This window comes from Lepisosteus oculatus, chromosome 14 (assembly GCF_040954835.1).
Source record: "Lepisosteus oculatus isolate fLepOcu1 chromosome 14, fLepOcu1.hap2, whole genome shotgun sequence".
Taxonomy (NCBI): Eukaryota; Metazoa; Chordata; class Actinopteri; order Semionotiformes; family Lepisosteidae; genus Lepisosteus; species Lepisosteus oculatus.
Genome location: NC_090709.1, coordinates 51,420,184 through 51,441,318, shown reverse-complemented (window position 1 = coordinate 51,441,318; position 21,135 = coordinate 51,420,184). Strand labels below are relative to the sequence as shown.

At 41.7% G+C, this 21,135-nt stretch overlaps 1 protein-coding gene, 2 long non-coding RNA genes and 6 other non-coding genes across 9 annotated transcripts; 2 read left to right on the top strand and 7 right to left on the bottom strand.

The window, feature by feature from the left end:
• Positions 1-641: 641 nt before the first annotated feature.
• Positions 642-713, bottom strand: trnat-cgu (transfer RNA threonine (anticodon CGU)). Its single transcript has one exon. It is a non-coding gene; the product is annotated as a tRNA-Thr (tRNA).
• Positions 714-3,129: 2,416 nt separating this feature from the next.
• Positions 3,130-3,202, bottom strand: trnak-uuu (transfer RNA lysine (anticodon UUU)). The gene has a single exon. It is a non-coding gene; the product is annotated as a tRNA-Lys (tRNA).
• A 1,320-nt stretch (positions 3,203-4,522) lies between these two features.
• trnaa-cgc (transfer RNA alanine (anticodon CGC)) lies at positions 4,523-4,594 on the bottom strand. Its single transcript has one exon. It is a non-coding gene; the product is annotated as a tRNA-Ala (tRNA).
• A 1,620-nt stretch (positions 4,595-6,214) lies between these two features.
• trnak-uuu (transfer RNA lysine (anticodon UUU)) lies at positions 6,215-6,287 on the bottom strand. The gene has a single exon. It is a non-coding gene; the product is annotated as a tRNA-Lys (tRNA).
• Positions 6,288-7,819: 1,532 nt separating this feature from the next.
• On the top strand, positions 7,820-7,891 carry trnaa-ugc (transfer RNA alanine (anticodon UGC)). Its single transcript has one exon. It is a non-coding gene; the product is annotated as a tRNA-Ala (tRNA).
• A 1,284-nt stretch (positions 7,892-9,175) lies between these two features.
• trnak-uuu (transfer RNA lysine (anticodon UUU)) lies at positions 9,176-9,248 on the top strand. Its single transcript has one exon. It is a non-coding gene; the product is annotated as a tRNA-Lys (tRNA).
• An 8,806-nt stretch (positions 9,249-18,054) lies between these two features.
• LOC138242401 (uncharacterized) lies at positions 18,055-18,775 on the bottom strand. Its single transcript, XR_011191553.1, has 2 exons — positions 18,571-18,775; positions 18,055-18,343 (listed from the first exon to the last, which is right to left on the bottom strand). It is a non-coding gene; the product is annotated as an uncharacterized lncRNA (long non-coding RNA).
• A 525-nt stretch (positions 18,776-19,300) lies between these two features.
• Positions 19,301-20,083, bottom strand: LOC138243329 (uncharacterized). Its single transcript, XR_011192107.1, has 2 exons — positions 19,933-20,083; positions 19,301-19,496 (listed from the first exon to the last, which is right to left on the bottom strand). It is a non-coding gene; the product is annotated as an uncharacterized lncRNA (long non-coding RNA).
• Positions 20,084-20,102: 19 nt separating this feature from the next.
• Positions 20,103-21,117, bottom strand: LOC138242653 (zona pellucida sperm-binding protein 3-like). Its single transcript, XM_069198206.1, has 6 exons — positions 20,993-21,117; positions 20,798-20,915; positions 20,499-20,599; positions 20,349-20,422; positions 20,167-20,190; positions 20,103-20,107 (listed from the first exon to the last, which is right to left on the bottom strand). The coding sequence occupies exons 1-6, from the start codon at positions 21,115-21,117 to the stop codon at positions 20,103-20,105; spliced, it is 447 nt and encodes a 148-aa protein (XP_069054307.1).
• Between the last annotated feature and the right edge of the window lie 18 nt (positions 21,118-21,135).

The window sequence follows — 21,135 nt, the reverse complement described above, 5'->3', positions numbered from 1 at the left end:
GTCAAAAGCTCACTCCCCATCATTTCTATCCCTTTATTTCATTCTTTTGATGCGTGTTTTTGCACATAACCTGTTACATTTTTGTTGTTTTGCACACTGCCTGTTGTTGTTTTTTGCACATCGGCTGTCGTCTCAGTCTTTCTTTTGTTATACAATTGTATTGTTGTGTTTTTTTCTTAGTACTACTTATGTCCGAGAGCTAGCTAAATAGCATTTCGTTATACCATATACCTGTGTATGAGTATAATGACAATAAACTTGAACTTGAACTTGACATAGTCTTGCAGGCAGTATATTATTTTATCGTTTACTCGTATAAAAAAGCATGGTCTTCTCGTTCCTAAGTCAGATTTTTAGTGCTTTCGAACGTTACTTCCAACCTGGACTGACAGCTCACCCGATCTGTTTGTGATCAGACCATGGAGTCGGGGGCTATACCAAGCGCACGTTCCTTCCCAATGCTGAGGCGATCATTCGGAAGATGGGTGTGAAGAGAGATAAGCTTTGTCGACTAAAAAACAAGGCAGGGTATGCAAGAATACCAATCACTGGCGACAGTTATGCTCTCTTACTATTGAGATCCCTACATTGCGAGTTTTTTTAAGACTTTGAAACTAAAGGAAAGCGGTGACAAATGAAACAGGCACGGGTGGGGTTTGAACCCACACTATTCGGTTTACGAAACCGACGCCTTACCACTTGGCCACCGCGCCTTCGCGTAAGCGTGGGAATAAGGTTGTTCGAATTATTTTTTTCTGAATCCGGTTTACATCGCCAAATGTAAACGGGAGGCAGCAACAACAATAAAAGAGATACTTGTCCTTAAACTCGGACGTGATGTTCTGCAGACATGTGCACAATGTCCTGTTTTCTTGCAGTGTAGACATTTTGCTGTTCACGCTCCGCATTCATCTGCTTTGTGCGTTATTAGTCCGAACCTGTAACATGTAATGTCAGCCATCCCCTGTTCTTCTATTTCTCTAGAATGACTGCGTCCTGCTGCTCGGCTTTTGTTTGTAAAGTTTGAGCGAGCGCCCCGTTCAGTGTCACTTTGTCACTGTGGTCAGAAAGCATTCTTGATTCTGCTTGAGCTGCTTCATGAATTCTAGCGACTGTAAGAGCTCTTTTTAAAGTCAACCCTTCCTCCTGCAGCAATTTATAGTCTCTTATGTGCACATGTTTCCACAAGCTGATCTCTTAACATGTCAGTTTCCAATACTTCAAAGTCACAAGATTTAGCCAGTTCTCTTAGTGCAGTCACAAAAGCATCAACAGATTCGTCCTGAGACTAAGTTCTCTGCCTAAATTTATGCCGTTCCAAAACCACATTTCTCCGCGGTGTAAAGGAAGCGTCTAAGGCAGCTACAGTCTTTTTCTCCAGGGAGGTTGGCGAAAATCCGCTGCACGGAAGCCCCGATACAGTGCAGTAATGTAGCACGTCTCACGGCATCCTGAGCTTCTGTAGATCCACTGGCTATTTAAAAAAAATCTGTACGACTCCATCCATATCTTGTATTCCGTATACAAATCCGGAGCTCCGAGGTTCAGTAGAAGCGGTGGAAAAAGCTGGGCATAAGCAAAGCTTCTCGGCGCGGCTGCCATATCTTCCATGGCGCAAGCTAAACGAAAAGTCCGAAAATTCAAAAGTTCGTTTCTACCAGCAAGAGAACTAAAATCTGCAGTGTTCTGCTCGCTTTGAGTCCGTCAACCACTCATCTCTCGTCGCTATAAATGTTGTGTATTTTAATAAAGAGACGTTTTTATATTATTTTAACTATGTTGTTAACTACACAGATCAGGTCCATATTCTACCGCAGTAACTAGTCCGAAACGTAGTACATAGTACACACTTTTTAAGTGAAGTCAGGTTGTTAAAAAATTAAACCAGCGCCCTGTCACAGAAACGTACCCCAGTCTCCCGCGCAACAAGCGGGGGTACTCAGCACTATACTAACGAGGAGCGCTCGTCTGCAGCTGAGCGTCAGCTCTGTTTACTGTCAGCAGTCATTTCCTCATTTCTAAATACTTTTTCACCTGCTCTCAGCTTTTAAAGACGGTCATAAACGCTCAAGAAGTAATTCATGTCAGTTTGAAGTCTGTTTCTGTTGTCTCAGCTCTTGATAAAGAAAAGCCGTGCGTAGGAGAGTCCCTCTCTGAAGAAGTTTGCCGTCACCCTGCGAGGGAGAAGAGCCATCAATCACCGAGGCAACCACTGAGACAGTTAACATTAAACACGTGAAATGCGAGATGTTGTGATTTTTTTCCCGCTTAAGGCTTCTATCGTTTCTACTCTAACGAGAAAGACCTCTTTAATAGAAGTGAGATTTTAACAAACGTCTCCAGGGTTAACTGCGACCTGAACGCAACGCCTTAGACCACCAGCCATCTTGCCTGTGGTACTTATAATGAAGTATATATTTTATTTCTTTCTACTCGTTGATGAGAAAAAAAGTGAAATCATGTAATTAGGGATATGTCTTTTTTTTCCATGGGGAAAACTAGCCCGAGCAAATGTAAAGTTTAGAGCAGCGCTCAATAAAAATGATCAGAACCCGAAAGCGCTTCTTATGCGGATCAGTATATTCCGATACCACTGGTTCTGCAGAAGAAATAAGAAAAGCCGAACTCAAAGCAGAAATGTGTTGCCATTACGGGTACTCTGTCTGCAGCTGCTTTAAGATCTACTCACACCGTGTTGCCATTAAGGCTACCTAGTTAAAAAAAAACTTATCGTCACCTTTTTGAACGTGATTATTAGACACCCATTAAATCTCAACCGAGGTTTCTTGAGAGATCGTTCAGCGAGCAAGTAATAAAAAAACTACTTCGCTTCCAACCTCTGCTGTCACTGTAAACTTGGACGTGATGATGTGCAGTGTGCCTTTCCTCTTGTCGTATTCAAGAGTACTCACTGTGTGAGCTGTACTCTACTGTGATTTAATTTAGATGATTACGTGGAGTAGAGTGACAAGATCTACTTGAACATTTTCGGTTTGTGAAATGAAACACTAAATACACTACTGTGAATACAAGTAATGGACATTTAAAATAACCACAGTACAGCTAGAAGAGTGAAAGATAAAATACTTTTTAGAATGATATTCACAACAGACTTAAGGACAGCACAACCGCCCGAACAGGGACTTGAACCCTGGGCCCTCAGATTAAAAGTCTGATGCTCTACCGACTGAGCTATCCGGGCTCTGAATGAAATTCAACACTGTTGGGATCCTCGCAAGTCACGTGTCTCTTGTGCCGAAGAGGAGTCATACCTGACCCGTCTGGAATGACCACTGACAGACTTTATCCAGAAGCGACGGCACCACTCCCAGTAGAATGAGTGAGAAATACAGCATGACATGGGTAGTTAAGGGGCTCCCACAATCCATCTTTCCTCACATTACTGATTTTTTTTCAATAGCATTTTGACCTTTTTTCACATTCAGATTTTTTTCACATTTAATAAAATCTTTTAATCAACAACATTAAAAAGAAAACAAATGGAACATTTTTTGGAACAATAATTAAAAAAAAAACTTTAAATGCCTTGGTTGTATACGTGTACACACCCTTTATAAAGGGAGTTGCAACAGTGCTGAAATTTAAAGAGCATTTCTGTAGAGAAAACAGCCTTGATGTTAAGCTTAGGGAGCCTGTCTTTTCGAAATTCTATTTCTTAACACCTTGCACAGCCTCCCGACAGACTAACATATTTTTTGGAGAAATTGGCTCACACACCGGAAGACACTAACGTTTATTTACGTTAGAGTATGTGAATAACAGTTTAACCGAAAAAGTTTGTAATTGTGATTTTGTTAAAATTCAATAAATTGTCTATCAACAGTTAGAATTTATTAAGAAATTGTTTTATTTCATAAACTATAAGACAATTCAGAGAGTTTATAGGTCATATCCGTCGCTTATGTTCTTTTAACTCTAGCGTTCAGGATCCAAACCCAGCTGCGGACGGTTGTGTTTCTTGAATCTGTTGTAATCATCAAAAGTCGATGTGTAGTCCTTCAGTACTTTCTCCAGTTGTGCCATGGATATTTTATACGATCAATACTTGTCATGCTCTTTTGCATTTTCCTTAACAAACGGAAAAAATTCTAAGTGTGTTTATGGCTGTGCTTCTACACATCTACACGAGAGCACTTGTAACAGCACAGGACACGCAGTGAGGAATTCGTGAAGCTTTCAGTTTAGTGCGGAGTTCAGAAGGAGGATTCGCTCGCTGAATGATCTCTCAGGAAATCCCGGGTGAGATTCAACAGGTGTTTTCTGCAACAGCCACGACAAGTGTGAAGCAATCTCAGGATTTCCTGAATTTGAACTAAATTATTAGTTCAAATAATTTAGGATTTAACAGAACTAAATGAGGTACATTTAAAACAGCAGAGCAACTCTGCAGCACGTCGAGTGTGCCTGCATTTAATTTTGTAAACCTGGGTCTCTCTGAACACGAGCAAAGAGTTCTCACTCAACAGAAGATTGCGATGTGAGTACTATAACATAAAGCACCTGGAGATACCAGGGATCGAACCCAGGACCTCATACATGCGAAGCATGCGCTCTACCACTGAGCTACATCCCCGATGCCGAAGTTTATGGAACAGACTTAGAGATGTGCAAAGGCTCACTGATCACACCACTCACGAAGAATGCCTGCAGTTTCCCACTTTCGCGTTTCTTCTACTACAGAGTAAATTCATAGGAATGAAGAAATAAGGAAGGAAAAATAATCGCATCGAAGCTTCAAGAGACTGGGCACAAATTAATCTGTTATTTTTGTATCCAGTTACATGGGCGATGGTGGTTGATTCCCAGACGGGGGAGTGCTTTTTTTCTACCTCCTTACTCGACTGTCTTTCAATTCTATTTTATTTGAAAGCTTTTTGCATCTTTTAAGTGCTCTTGATTAAACTATGCATAGAAAAACAGCAGTACTGATGATTTAACGTAAAAGGGTGAAACAACGCCCCAACCACAGGAATGGTAACAGGAAGGATCGTGTTCTTATTTAATATGTCCTTTTGAGATGTCTTGTCAATGCACACAGGCGGTAGAGCTGAATAATTTACTTTTAGTGGTATTTTTAAACAAAGATGGAACACGTTCTTTCTATACCAGAAAGAAAGGAGCAGACTTTACCTTTAAGAGGCAAAAATGACACCTTATCAAAGCTAATATTAATTAAAATGACATCACAACAAAAGAGTGGAGCCTTGAGTGAATAAAGCCTTGAGTGGAGCCTTGAGCTTTCATTGGACGTCTGTGTCTCCATAACTTTGTAGGTGCAAGAGAGGAGTGTGATAATTTGCAGGTGCTTCTCGGAAGTGCGTTGGTGGTACAGGCGCCTTCCAAATAATTGAGTCAGGTTTGAATCCCAGCCAGTGCAAACCCAAATCTTTTCAAGATAATCTCTGGTCCGCTAACACATCTTTTGAAACACTGCAACAGGTAACACCCCGTGTGAAACATCATGAGCATCTGTTAAACCTCTCTACCTACCCGTTCCTAGCAGAGACATGATGAGGGTCTAAAGGGACATTTTGAGCCGTAGAAACATTTTATCATTCCGTACTTTCCTGTGCAGTCAGGCCAGTTCCACTTTAACTGCGCCCGACAACGGAGGTCGTTTTGAAAACTACGAGAGTAAAGGAAGAGTAAAGGATTGGAAGCTAGGGAGTTTCAGGTCTGTGTTTTTATTATAGGTTCAAAAAAATCTGAATACCTTTTCAAGAAGTATTTCAGAATCCCAGTCAAATCCAGTACGAATGCTGCATAGATCTGCATTGTACAATTAGTATACTGTTTGTCCCTTGAATCAAACACGCCTTATGAAGCATTTCTAAAACAGGAGAGATCGTTAGGGAATGCGTCTTCCTGTAAAAATAAAATGACTTCAAGGGCACTATAAGCAGAGGTGCTCTACAGAAGAACTATAGCCAGAGATGCCAAAGAGGTCGAGATTTCACCACGTGAGAGAAAGCATCTCAGAAATGAAGTTGCGGTCGTTTCCACGCCTCATAAAACCACGTGGAGTAGAGTGACAAGATCTACTTGAACATTTTCGGTTTGTGAAATGAAACACTAAATGCACTACTGTAAATACAAGTAATGGACATTTAAAATAACCACAGTACAGCTAGAAGAGTGAAAGATGAAAGACTATTTAGAATGACTTTCACAACAGACTTAAGAACAGCACAACCGCCCGAACAGGGACTTGAACCCTGGGCCCTCAGATTAAAAGTCTGATGCTCTACCGACTGAGCTATCCGGGCTCTGAAAGAAGATCGACACTGTCGGGATCCTCGCAATTAACCTGTCTCTTGTGCCGAAGAGCAGTCATACCTGACCCGTCTGGAATGACCACCGACAGACTTTATCCAGAAGCGACGGCACCACTCCCAGTAGAATGAGTGAGAAATACAGCATGACATGGGTAGTTAAGGGGCTCCCACAATCCATCTTTCCTCACATTACTGATTTTTTTTCACATTCAGATTTTTTTCACATTTAATAAAATCTTTTTATCAACAACATTAAAAAGAAAACAAATGGAACATTTTTTGGAACAATAATTAAAAAAATCTTTCAATGCCTTGGTTGTATACGTTTGCACACCCTTTATAAAGGGAGCTGCAACAGTGCTGAAATTTAAAGAGCATTTCTGTAGAGAAAACAGCATTTTTTCTGCCTTGATGTTATAGGGAGCCTGTCTTTTAGAAATTCTATTTCTTAACACCTTGCACAGCCTCCCGGCAGACTAATAAATATTTTTTTGGAGAAATTGGCTCACACACCGGAAGACACTAACGTTTATTTACGTTAGAGTATGTACAACTCAGGCTTTAACAAATGTTCATGATGTTTCACACGGGGTGTTACCTGTTGTAGTGTTTCAAAAGATGTGTTAGCGGACCACAAATTATCTTGAAAAGATTTGGGTTTGTACTGGCTGGGATTCAAACCCGACTCAATTATTTGGAAGGCGCCTGTACCACCAACGCACTTCCGAGAAGCACCTGCAAATTATCACAATCCTCTCTCTCACCTACAAAGTTATGGAGACACAGACGTCCAATGAAAACTAATTTTATTCACTCAAGGCTCCACTCTTTTGTTGTGATGTCATTTTAATTGATATTAGCTTTGATAAGGTGTCGTTTTTGCCTCTTAAAGTTAAAGTCAGCTCCTTTGTTCCTGGTATAGAAATAACATGTTCCATCTTTGTTTAAAAACACCACTAAAAGTAAATTATTCAGCTCTAACGCCTTTGTGCATTGACAAGACATCTCAAAAGGACTTATCAAATAAGAACACGATCCTGCTTGTTACCATTCCTGTGGTTGGGGCGTTGTTTCACCCTTTTATGTTCTTCTACAATATTTGCAGACAGGGCTTTATCACTCGAGTTGTACAGAACAAGTGTGCATCGGTCCATGAAAATCATCAGTAGTGCTGTTTTTCTATGCATAGTTTAATCAAGAGCACTTAAAAGATGCAAAAAGCTTTCAAATAAAACAGAATTGAAAGACAGTCGAGTAAGGAGGTAGAAAAAAAGCACTCCCCCGTCTGGGAATTAACCACCGTCGCACGTGTGACTGGATACAAAAATAATAGATTAATTTGTGCCCAGTCTCTTGAAGCTTCAATGCGATTATTTTTCCTTCCTTATTTCTTCATTCCCATGAATTTATTCTGTAGTAGAAGAAACGCGAAAGTGGGAAACTGCAGGCATTCTTCGTGAGTGGTGGATTGTGATCAGTGAGCATCTGCACATCTCTAAGTCTGTTCCTTTATGTTTTTCATTGGGGATGTAGCTCAGTGGTAGAGCGCATGCTTTGCATGTATGAGGTCCCGGGTTCAATCCCTGGCATCTCCAGGTGCTTTATATTACAGTACTCACATTGCAATCTTCTGTTGAGTGAGAACTCTTTCCTTGTGTTCAGAGAGAGCCAGGTTTACACAACTAAATGCAGGCACACTCGACGTGCTGCAGAGTTGCGCTGCTGTTTTAAATGTACCTCATTTAGTTCTGTTAAATCCTAAATTATTTGAACTAACCCTAACCCTAATAATTTAGTTCAAATTCAGGAAATCCAGAGATTGCTTCACACTTGCCGTGGCTGTTGCAGAAAACACCTCTTGAATCTTACCCGGGATTTCTTGAGAGATCATTCAGCGAGCGAATCCTCCTTCTGAACTCCGCACTGTCCTGTACTGCTCTCGTGTAGATGTGAAGCGCAGCCATAAACACACTTTGAACTTTTTCCGTTTGTTAATGAAAATGCAAAAGAGCATGACAAGTATTGATCGTATAAAATATCCATGGCACAACTCGAGAAAGTACTGAAGGACGACACATCGACTTTTGATGATTACAAGAGATTCAAGAAACACAACCGTCCGCACCTGGGTTTGGATCCTGAATGCTAGAGTTAAAAGAACATAACCGACGTTTATGACCTATAAACTCTCTAAATTGTCTTATAATTTATGAAATAAAACACTTTCTTAATAATTACTTACTGATGATAGACGATTTATTGAATTTTAACAAAATCACAATTACAAACTTTTTCGGTTAAACTGTTATTCACATACTCTAACGTAAATAAACGTTAGTGTCTTCCGGTGTGTGAGCCAATTTCTCAAAAAAAATATTTGTTAGTCTGCCGGGAGGCTGTGCAAGGTGTTATAAAATAGAATTTCTAAAAGACATTCTCCCTAAGCTTAAGGCAGAAAAAATGCCATTTTCTCTACAGAAATGCTCTTTACATTTCAGCACTGTTGCAACTCCCTTAATAAACGCATACAACCAAGGCATTGAAAGTTTTTTTTTTAATTATTGTTCCAAAAAATGTTCCATTTGTTTTCTTTTTAATGTTGTTGATTAAAAGATTTTATTAAATGTGAAAAAAATCTGAATGTGAAAAAAGGTCAAAATGCTATTGAAAAAAATCAGTAATGTGAGGAAAGATGGATTGTGGGAGCCCCTTAACTACCCATGTCATGCTGTATTTCTCTCTCATTCTACTGGAAGTGGTGCCGTGGCTTCTGGATAAAGTCTGTCAGTGGTCATTCCAGACGGGTCAGGTATGACTGCTCTTCGGCACAAGAGACACGTGACTTGCGAGGATCCCGACAGTGTCGACTTTCTTTCAGAGCCCGGATAGCTCAGTCGGTAGAGCATCAGACTTTTAATCTGAGGGCCCAGGGTTCAAGTCCCTGTTCGGGCGGTTGTGCTGTCCTTAAGTCTATTGTGAATGTCATTCTAAATAGTCTCTTATCTTTCACTCTTCTAGCTGTACTGTGGTTATTTTAAATGTCCATTACTTGTATTTACAGTAGTGTATTTAGTTTTTCATTTCACAAACCGAAAATGTTCAAGTAGATCTTGTCACTCTACTCCACGTACTCATCTAAATTAAATCACAGTAGAGTACAGAACACGCAGTGAGGAGCTCACACAGTGAGTACTCTTGAATACGACAAGAGGAAAGGCACACTGCACATCTGCAGAACATCACGTCCGAGTTTACAGTGACAGCAGAGGTTGAAAGCGACGTAGTTTTTTATTACTTGCTCGCTGAACGATCTCTCAAGAAACCTCGGTGGAGATTTAACGGGTGTCTAATAATCACGTTCAAAAAGATGACGATAAGTTTTTTTTTTTAACTAGGTAGCCTTAATGGCAACACGGTGTGAGTAGATCTTAAAGCAGCTGCAGACAGAGTACCCGTAATGGCAACACACTGCTTTGAGTTCGGCTTTTCTTATTTCTTCTGCAGAACCAGTGGTATCGGAATATACTGATCCGCATAAGAAGCGCTTTCGGGTTCTGATCATTTTTATTGAGCGCTGCTCTAAGTACCACAGGCAAGATGGCTGGTGGTCTAAGGCGTTGCGTTCAGGTCGCAGTTAACCCTGGAGACGTTTGTTAAAATCTCACTTCTAATAAAGAGGTCTTTCTCGTTAGAGTAGAAACGATAGAAGCCTTAAGCGGGAAAAAAATCACAACATCTCGCATTTCACGTGTTTAATGTTAACTGTGTCAGTGGTTGCCTCAGTGATTGATGGCTCTTCTCCCTCGCAGGGTGACGGCAAACTTCTTCAGAGAGGGAGTCTCCCACGCACGGCTTTTCTTTATCAAGAGCTGAGACAACAGAAACAGACTTCAAACTGACATGAATTACTTCTTGAGCGTTTATGACCGTCTTTAAAAGCTGAGAGCAAGTGAAAAAGTCTTTAGAAATGAGGAAATGACTGCTGACAGTAAACAGAGCTGACGCTCAGCTCCAGACAAGTGCTCCTCGTTAGTATAGTGCTGAGTACCCCCGCTTGTTGCGCGGGAGACTGGGGTACGTTTCTGTGACAGGGCGCTGGTTTAATTTTTTAACAACCTGAGTTCACTTAAAAAGTGTGTACTGTGTACTACGTTTCGGACTAGTTACGGCGGTAGAATATGGAGATCATCTCCAGCTTTGAGCTCAACTGCAACAAGAAGTCATGCTAAATGTAGTATTGTAACGCTTACGGCCGACAAGCACTGTGTGTAAGAGCCAGCGTACCAGAGCGGGTGACGTCACCGCCCTTCCCTGTGATAGCAGGACTACAGCTACTGGGCTGTAGAGAGATCTCTCTTTAGCTCACGGGGCTAGGTCGCTGCAGAGAGACGCGGAAGTCCCGGGTTCGAGCCTCCAGTCGGGATGGGGCCGACCAGATGCGGCAAGGGCGCCTGCCTGAGCCCCCGTTGCGTTACAGTATAGTGAGTAGACATCGCTAGACAACAGAACGAGAGAGTAGAAGGTGGGAATATATGGTGTAAGGGCGTGATCTGTGTAGTTAACAAAATAGTTAAAATATAAAAACGTCTCTTTATTAAGATACACAACATTTATGGTGACGAGAGATGAGTGGTTGACGGACTCAAAGCGAGCAGAACACTGCAGATTTTAGTTCTCTTGCTGGTAGAAACGAACTTCTGAATTTTCGGACTTTTCGTTTAGCTTGCGCCATGGAAGATATGGCAGCCACGCCGAGAAGGATTGCTTAGGCCCAACTTTTTCAACCGCTTCTACTGAACCTCGGAGCTCCGTATTTGAATAAGGAATACAAGATATGGATGGAGTCGTACAGATTATTTTAAATAGCCAGTGGATCTACAGAAGCTCAGGATGCCGTAAGACGGGCTACACTACTGCACTGTATCGGGGCTCCCGTGCAGCGGATTTTCGCCAACCTCCCTGGAGAAAAAGGTACATATGAACAGACTGTAGCTGCCTTAGACGCTTACTTTACACCGCGGAGAAAAGTGGTTTTGGAACGGCATAAATTTAGGCAGAGAACTTAGTCTCAGGATGAATCTGTTGTTGCTTTTGTGACTGCACTAAGAGAACTGGCTAAATCTTGTGACTTTGGAGTATTGGAAACTGACATGTTAAGATATCAACTTGTGGAAAAATGTGCACATAAGAGACTATAAATTGCTGCAGGAGGAAGGGCTGACTTTAGAAAGAGCTCTTACAGTCGCTAGAATTCACGAATTCATGCTCAAGCAGAATCAAGAATGCTTTCTGACCACAGTGACAAAGTGACACTGAACGGGGCGTTCGCTCAAACTTTACAACCAAAAGCCCAACAGCAGGACGCAGTCATGCAAGAGATATAGAAGAACAGGGGACGGCTGACATTACATGTTACAGGTGCGGACTAACAATGCACAAAGCAGATGAATGCGGAGCGTGAACAGCAAGATGTCTACACTGTAAGAAAACAGGACATTATGCACACGTCTGCAGAACATCACGTCCGAGTTTAAGGACAGCAACATCAGAGATTGGAAGCTAGGGAGTTTCAGGTCTGTGTTTTTATTATAGGTTCAAGAAAGTCTGAATACCTTTGCAAGAAGTATTTCAGAATCCCACTCAAATCCAGTACGAATGCCGCATAAATCTGCATTGTACAATTAGTATACTGTTTGTCCTGAATCAAACACGCCTTATGAAGCATTTCTAAAACAGGAGAGATCGTTAGGGAATGCGTCTTCCTGTAAAAATAAAATGACTTCAAGGGCACTTAAGCAGAGGTGTGAAAGCCTGCTCTACAGAAGAACTATAGCCAGAGATGCCAAAGTTGAGGTCGTTTCCACGCTTTATAAAACAACTACGTCAAACAACAAAAGGTGAAGAGCTGCTGTTGAGAACAACGCGGCCAAGCGCTCTAAGGAGCTGGCTTAAACCTCCAGGCTCTTCAGGAGCATCTGTTGGAGTCACACTGCTACAGTGTATCGCCTTGTTAAGTATCCCTTTTATTGTTGTTGCTGCCTCCAGGCGATGTAAACCAGATTCAGAAAAAAATAATTTGAACAACATTATTCCCATATTTACTTGAAGGCGTGGTGGACAAGTGGTAAGGTGTTGGTCTCGGAAACCGAAGATTGTGTGTTCAAGCCTCTCCCGTGCCTGTTTTATTTGTCTCCGCTTTCCTTTGGTTTTAAAGTCTTCAAAAACTCCATATGTAGGAGTCTCAATAGTAAGAGAGCATAACTGCAGCCAGTGATTAGTATTCTTGCATATCCTGCCTTGTTTTTTAGTCGACAAAGCTTGTCTCTCTTCACACCCATCTTCCGAATGATCGCCTCAGCATTGGAAAGGAACGTGCGCTTGGTACAGCCCCCCACTCCACGGTCTGATCACAAACAAATCGGGTGAGCTGTCAGTCCAGGTTGGAAGTAACGTTCGAAATCACTAAAAATCTGACTTAGGAACGAGAAGACCGTGTTTTTTTAAACAAGTAAACGATAAAATAATATACTGCCTGCAAGACTATGTCAAGTTCAAGTTCAAGTTTATTGTCATTATACTCATACACAGGTATATGGTATAACGAAATGCTATTTAGCTAGCTCTCGGACATAAGTAGTACAAAGAAAAAAACACAACAACAATACAATTGTATAACAAAAGAAAGACAGAGACAACAACCAATGTGCAAAAAACAACAACAGGCAGTGTGCAAAACAACAAAAATGTAACAGGTTATGTGCAAAACCATGCATCAAAAGAATGAAATAAAGGGATAGAAATGATGGGGAGTGAGCTTTTGACATGTATGGTAGAGGTAGATTTTCAGTGTGTCTGGGTTTTTGGTAAGAAAGAAGGCACTGTGAGGCTCAGATCATAGGTGAGAGGTGAGGAGAGAGTGAGAAAGGCTGGGAGTTTAATAGTTTGATAGTGCGGGGGTAAAAACTGTTTCTGAGTCTGGTATTCCGGACCCGAATGCTCCGGTACCGTTTTCCATGTCATGCTAAACGCCACAAATCGTGTTCGTCCATTCGTATCAATCATCCTAAAGTTACGGAAAATTGCATGCGACTGGTGCAATCAGCACACATTTTTTCAGGATAGTCGAGCAGTTTAAAACAGCAAATTCACAGCTTCGTGTCTTATAAGCTTTGTGTTTCGCTCTCCAAATAGAGGCATGGGTTCAAATCCCACTCCCGACAATCAGGCGTTTTACCCTGTCTTTTTTACCTGCCTTTACACTGTTTCAGTCTTGTTGTGCTCGCTGACAATCACAGTACGAGGAAAACGGAGAAACTGCTTAGCAAAAACATAACGGACAGAAAAAAGCTTAGTAAACACGTGAATGTGATGAGCAGTAGTAAGGTATGCATTCAAATGTTTAAGGCTGATTTATAACAGCAGCAGAAGAAAGGTGCAGCCTTTGTGAGAATTCGCGGGTTTTTATGCTGCTTGGACTTCTTTCAAGCCTATGAAGTGACCCCCGTTTTATTTTCATTTTCAAACTTCAGAACCGAATAACAAAAAGGTTTCATGTGTGGCAGCATTCCATTGCAAATACCGTTTTCACGATGTATTCAGCGACGGGAATGAAATATTTTAGTGCTGGCTCAAATGCGAGGAATTTCAGAAAAACCTGGAAAAGCAACGCTTGCAGTAAATGACAAATGTAAAGCGTGTAGTCAGCATGAACAGAACAACGCAATGCTCTGTAAAAACGATCTGAAGCCGCAATTACTCTTTTATCTCAGGCAGTTCATTCCGATACGATGTTTCCGCAGAATAAATGAAATGCCGAACTCCAAACATGTTGTTGTCATTATTGTTACTCCTGCTGCTGTAGTTTTCCCAGTGGGCAAAAGACGTACAGATGCAGCCATTCAAAGTGTGCGGTACAGACACGTACCGCAGGTAATTGGCTGCGGTATCGCGTATCATGACGCAATATGACGCGGTCCGTGATTGGTTGACCGACAGGGCACTCGTGTTCCGTTGGTCTGTTGTAGAAAGACTTACTGTAAACGTCTTTACTGTGCCCGTTGTAGATATTGAATTTTACCACTGAAGGGAAATCTTAGTAGCTGAGCATAGAATAGGAGCATACTGTAACGCGTGTGAAGGCCATAAACGATATTAATTTTAGAACATAAACATACAGTATATAGCTGGTCTTGGTACTTTAAAGAAAAAAATACACACCAGTATTCCATTTCTCCCTAAACATTCTAAGCATCTAAGTCTTTAACTAACGTGATACCGGAGTCAACAAGCATACTTTTAGAATTTGATTAATAGGGAATATAATATGGAATCACGTATCTAAAGAATTTAATAACGGTATAATTATATTCGTGTACTGCGACAGGGCTGTGTAGGGCTGTTTCGCCTCCCTGTTCATGCAATTTGTCTTGTAGCATACTGGTCTAGGTGCGTAACTAACAATGCACAGGTTGTGTGTTTGAATCTAGCTGGTGCTGGACTTTTCTTTTAACAAACATTTCTTCGAAAAAATAGAATAGCGATATTATGGACAATCAATTGACTTTTATATTTCAAAATATTGCAACATGATCGATTCTAAGTCATTTTTGATAACTATGAATAGTCACCTTCTTCCCTTTAAAAGCTAGCAAGACAGGTTTCGATTCACATTAGCTGGTGAGCCTTGTTAAAAAAACTAATGATAATATAACATGCCACTGTTTGTTCATGAACAAAGTTATACTGAGATTTCCTTAGATACGCGATTAAAAAATAAATAAAAATTTGAATCTCCTGCGGAACACATTCCATAAGAATCAGCGGTTTTACAGTATATATCGCCTTTAAAGGTGGCTTCTCAAAATGCTTTACGGGATAAAAACAACCAGAACAGCAGCAACAACAATATGGTATTTCATTGCACTTTGAAAACCAAGTAATAACTTAACTATACAGTACGTGCAAACATTTCGTATGTTGCTGTCGTGAATGCCTGTGTACATCACGCAAAGTACATCCTGAAATGCCTCCCCCTGTTCAATCCATTGGAGCACTTGCTTGAGTCTTTCCTCTTTGTTTTTTAGCCTTATCATGGGGCATGTGTTGGTTTTTCTGTATCTCCATCCAAGCCTGCTGCGTACTCTTCTTATCGATGTCGGGCTAATGTTCGCACCGAGGTCAGCCCATAGCCGTCTTTGGACTTGCATCGCCGGCAGCTCATCATTTTCATCAGTCAGCTTGTCGATAGCTCGCACAATAGGACTTGAAAAAAAAGAGATCAACAGTTAGTTTTAAAAATAATGTGCGTAGTTGTATTTACATGCAAGAAAGGTATTTTTAGAAAGTTATTTACCTTTGAATCGTCCTCAGTTTAGATTCTCTTTGCCTCCTCTCCGCTTTATGATGTCGTCTCACTGTGCTTTCACAAACGAAGATGTCCATCGAAGCCAAATGCTGTACAATGTCCCGTGTTGACTTCCCGTTTCTTTTCATCTTCATTATTTGGTGTGAGAGAGTCTTCGTGATTTTGGCCATTGTCCGTCTCCTTACCAAAGCGATACAGTAGTGCAGCTTGAATTCTGTACCTATATACTGTATGGTATGGTACAGATAAAACTTACACCATACCGATGAGCTTATACCGGGGAAAGACTCCTATTTTATTTAAAACACAATACGCCAGGAAATGTGTGATCAGATTTTCCCCGGTTCAGAAAAAAAAGATCTAAAGTATACTAGTTTGTCACTAGTATACTTTTAATACAGTCTTTGCTGTGCTCTTGAGGATCCTTGTGATATTTCGAGCTCTGGTTGGATGATAAGTGTCGCAGTTTAAATAATTTTTGTAGTTGGAAATTATGAAACGCTCTGTTAAAAGCAAGGGAGTTTTTGTGTCCTTTACAGTAAAAGAAAATGCCTGACAGAGTAGGGCTTGGACAGATTCCAAGTGCATTTTTGCAATTTACATTGCATTGTGCTGCTGTAATACAGTTTAAAATAATTAAAAGTCTAAACAGTATCAGCTTTATTTATGGGTTGCAATTTAAAAAAAAGTCAAAAACCGCACTCAAAATGCAATTTAGAGTTTTCTGGCAAGAGGAAACACCCCAATTAATAATGTAATATGCCCCTGTTTGTGCATGAATAAGGTTATACTGCTATTTCCTCAGATACGCGATTACAAAAATTTTAAAAAAAAATTGAATCCCCGGCGGAACCGGGCATCCATAAGAATCAAGTAATAGGTTTATTCCACGCTGAAAAAAGAAAGAAAACACATTCCATAAGAATTGGCGCTTTTATATATCACCTTTAAAAGGTGGCTTCTCAAAACGCTTTACAGGATAAAAACAACAATAACATTGTATTTCATTGCACTTTGACAGATCGTCCTTAAATCAAAACAGTAACCCTACACCATTTTATTTTTTCAAAGAAATGTTTGTTAAAAAAAAAAGTCATGGTTGTAGCTGGATTCAAACACCCTACATGAGATGTACAAGTCAGTAACCTAGCCCACAGCACCACTGGCAAGGTCGCATGAGGTGTGTTGAAAAAGCCCTAGAGAAACAGTATCAGCAGACATTGTACAGCGTGTACTATTCTTGTGTTGCGGTACATGAATATAATTATATCATTATTAATTTCTTTAAATACGCTATTCAATATTATATTCCCTTTTAATCAAATATATACTGTATGTTTATGTTCCAAAATTAATATCGTTTATGGCCTTCACACGCGTTGCAGTATGCTCCTATTCTTTTTATGCTCAGCTACCAAGATTTCCCTTCAGTGGTAAAATTCCATATAAATATTCAATACTTAAACGGGCACAGTTAAGACATTAAATATACATATACATACTGTATACAGTACAGTTTGCATACAGTAATATGTTTATGTTCCTAAATCAATCTCTTTTATGAGCATGTGATGCGAAAGGCATGGTGAATCGGAAATTCTCAAAGATTTGACTTTGCATGATTGGAAACAAATGAGTGATTGCGAAACGCTGTGGTGTTACTTTTACAAAGACGGTCAACGAAAAAAAGAATGTGGACCAGGGCAATACTTTGAGTTTACAGCTTGTCCAAGGTCATTCATGATTAATACTATTAGTAATATCTTCGTTAAAGACTTTGATGGCGACAACTCAAACATGAGAGGTTGTGCTTTATTAGCTCCACCTTGTGGAAATTCCGGATACTATTATTTTACTTAAGGTACCACGTGGTATTATGAGGTACTATACGAGAATTTATGGTAACTCGTGGTAGGCTGCGTCAAGCGCACCGCAAAATAATGAGGTATCGCCTGCTCGTTTTGAATGGCTGCATCTATATACAGTAAATTTTATAATCACATAAATCAGCAAATTTCTTCAGATCTTCATCTGTAATTATTTATACTCTTTCCTAAATTTAAGATGGTTTTCTCCACCCTATTAAAATTGTTCACATCCAACATCCACATTCAATTAGACAGAATGTAATTGATCATTTAGAGCAGAATGTTTTCCTGAAGTTCAATGTAGATCAGTTTTGTGTGACAGTAATGACCACTAGAGGACAGTTTTTGGACGGTGAATTCCCTCCCTACCTTTCTTCAGCTTGCTGTTCTGGATCAGCTGCCCCGCTAACAGGGCAAGCACTACAAAGAGCAGAGCCCCAGGGGTGAGATGGACAAGCCTGTCTGGGGTGTTGTCCTGGTGCTGCCTGAGCAAGGAGACAGATCAGAAAATGAACTTGTGTCTTAATCTTGTGTTCATCTGTACAGAGACTAGAAACTGGGGATTTTACCCGTCTTCAAGGAAGAAGTGCTGGTTGAAGTAGGAAGAGCAGTAATACAAGATAAAATGATTTTGATGAGGAGATTCACAGCAGTTCTTCTGTATTTCTTGACAAAAATGAAACAGAGAGGCCATGGTTTATAGACAGCAGTACTCCTGAGAATCAGCAGCAGCATTTAGACGAATGGAAGCGTCTCGTATTCCCTTCTGTCAACTGCATTACCCGTCATCATTGGATGGTTTTGAGATCCCAAACCTGAAGAAAAAGGAAAAGGGATGGTTGAGATTCAGAAAGCACAAAAGAGGTCATAGCCAAGACAAATACACACTACATTAATATAGAGCATTTAATAGCCAGGGCTCACACTAATTGTTTTTCTAATAGGCAGAATATGTGTTGGCTTCTTCATTATTATTTACATCTGTATTCCTGTAGTGAGAGCAGCCCTGAACACCCTGAGACCTCCAGCTGCTCCCACTCACCTGTACAGGTGACCACAGCATCCTCCTTGTGCCAACAGTCACTCTGTCCCAGGGGAGCATGCCAGCAGTTCCGCACGTGAAGCTCACTACCCCTGCAGTTCACCTCAGCCAGACAGATGGTGCTGTTTCATCTTCCAAATGAGGAGTTTCCCCACTGCATTTAGCTGAAGAGAAGACATCTGTGCCTTGGAGTCTCAAATCCTGTTCCACAGCCTCAGGCCAGGAAACATGTTCAAGTGAGTTTACAGGATGTGGCCATAAGTTGATAAAGTAAATCAGTTCTTAAATTGTTTCACAGGTATGCGCCACATAAGATAGGGGCTACATACACTTTAAAAAAAAATAATAACCAATCGCGTCAGTGCACTGAACCAGAGAGTAGCCTAGCTGTATTCTGCATTGATGTTTAATAGATGTTTCAAGCCAGGAAGGAAGAAAATAGACTGGAGCATAAAGTGGTGGCTCTGTGACTAAGGATCTGCCCCCGTGACTGGAAGGTTGCCAGTTCAGATCCCACAGCTGGCAGAGGAATCCTACTCTGTTGGGCCCCTGAGCACGACCCTTAACCCTAACTGCTCCAAGGGTGCTATACAATGGCAGACCCTGTGCTCTGACCCCAAGGTTTGCTCCCCGTCTGTGTCTTCACAGAGAAAAGCTGCGGTATGTGAAAAGATGAATTCCTAATGCAAGAAATTGTATAGGGCTAATAAAGAAACATTAAAATTAAGTGTCTCTGTCTGTTAATCAGCTTTATTTTGTTCTCTAGACCACTGGTCCCTCAGGTTAGCTGGAGGAGGTGCCTGCTCTGGGAGGGTTGAGGTATATCACAATGGCTCTCGGGGTACAGTCTGTGATTACTCCTGTAACCTGCAGGATGCCCAGGTAGGCTCCAGACTCCCACTACCCTCTGAATAAGGAAGTGGCTCCTGTCAATTGAGAAAGCATTTAATCTCAAAAACACCTTAAATATGAGACCAACAGCAAAAGCTTTGTTTTTAACATGCTGTTGTATTGTTCCTGAAGCCCAAATAAGTGCAGCAAGTCAGTCATGTTCCCCCAAAACTCCCATTATTTTAGGTTTGATGAAGAAGTGCATAAAGAATTTTGTTCAGAAATCAGATTAACTACAGAGTGAAGGGTGTGGGTTAATTTTTTGTGATGGCTTTGGCCTTATGAACCCACCCCTCCCTTTTTTCCTGCATACATACTTCCCAATTAACTGTCACTGCTAGTGGCAGAACAAGTTGTCACCTTTCTGTGCTTTTGGTCATTAGAAATATTACAGTCTTTGATAAAAAGACTTACTTTAGTCTCCTCATGTCTTAGTGCTTAAACTGAACCTAGGTACATTACCCCACTTACTACTCCAGCCGCCCCCCCAGCTGAAAAGGGGGAGGGGAGGGGGTGATGATTCTCCAAAGTCCTCTGCTCCCTCCACATCCTCACTGGTGCTCTCAGCATCTTGTCCTGCAGCCTCTCTGTCCCCTGGAGCCCCCTCAGCATCTTCACTGGAGCTCTGAGGGTCTCCCTCCTCATCCTCAGTCCAGGCAGATTCCACACCCAGAGGAGCTTCTACTGGTGCCACAGCCACCCGACTGCTGGTCACCAGGCTCCTGGTACCTGTGGACAAGCAGCACCCAGCAGCGAGGGATCTGCTTCAGCTGGAGACCAACAGTGATGCTACTCATCTAAACAGCCACTTTGCCCAGGAAGGATCATTCCTCATAGTTCTCTGTTGGGCAGAGATGTATCAACAAGGGATAGAGAACCAGACCCACCTCCATTCTGTCTGCCAGCACACCTGGACTCACAGCAGACACAGACCTCATGGTCACCATACAGCTCCTCCCACCTGGAGGAGAGGAGGACAGGTGAGGTCCCACCTGGCATGTCCCAGAGCACCCTCAGCAGGCTCCTTGCAGAAGTACCTCTTTGCCTCCCTGTTGTAGGTGCAGGACTTGGTCCCTGGTGTTGCTTTAGCAGGAGCCACAGCCATGACACAGTGCATGTACAGCTCAGTCACTTCATGCTGCAAGAGGGATGGTCACAGCATTAAGGGATCAAGGCCAATAGAGGGACAGAGAAGGAACTTCTGCCATCAGTGAAGGCAAGCTGGCAGCTCTAGGCACTACAGCTGCCACAATCTGGTTCACATCTAGATCATGGATGGAAAAGCAGACCATGGATCAGTAGAGCAGGAAGGCTGAGCAGCCTTTGAGAGCAGTACCTTCCTGGACAGCTTCTTCTGGAAGAGGAAGGCATCAATTGTGAAGCGGAGCACATCCTTCTGCTTGGAGGGGACAAACCTGGACAGGCAGCCATCTGCCTTGCTGTCCACCATGCACCTGGGGACAAGGACAAGGATGAACCCCTGCAGGCTCTCGGGGCTCCTGTCCACCTCTCCTCCCAGAAGGGGCCGTACCCCAAGTTGTCGATCACGGGGAAACGGGGCTGGGAGTGCTGGTCCGGTTTCTCCGTTACGTAACACAAGTGAATGTACAGCCTCTGCTCCGCTGTGGCAAAGTAGGCAGTGACCTGGAAGTACATGGGCTGACCCAGGAAGTA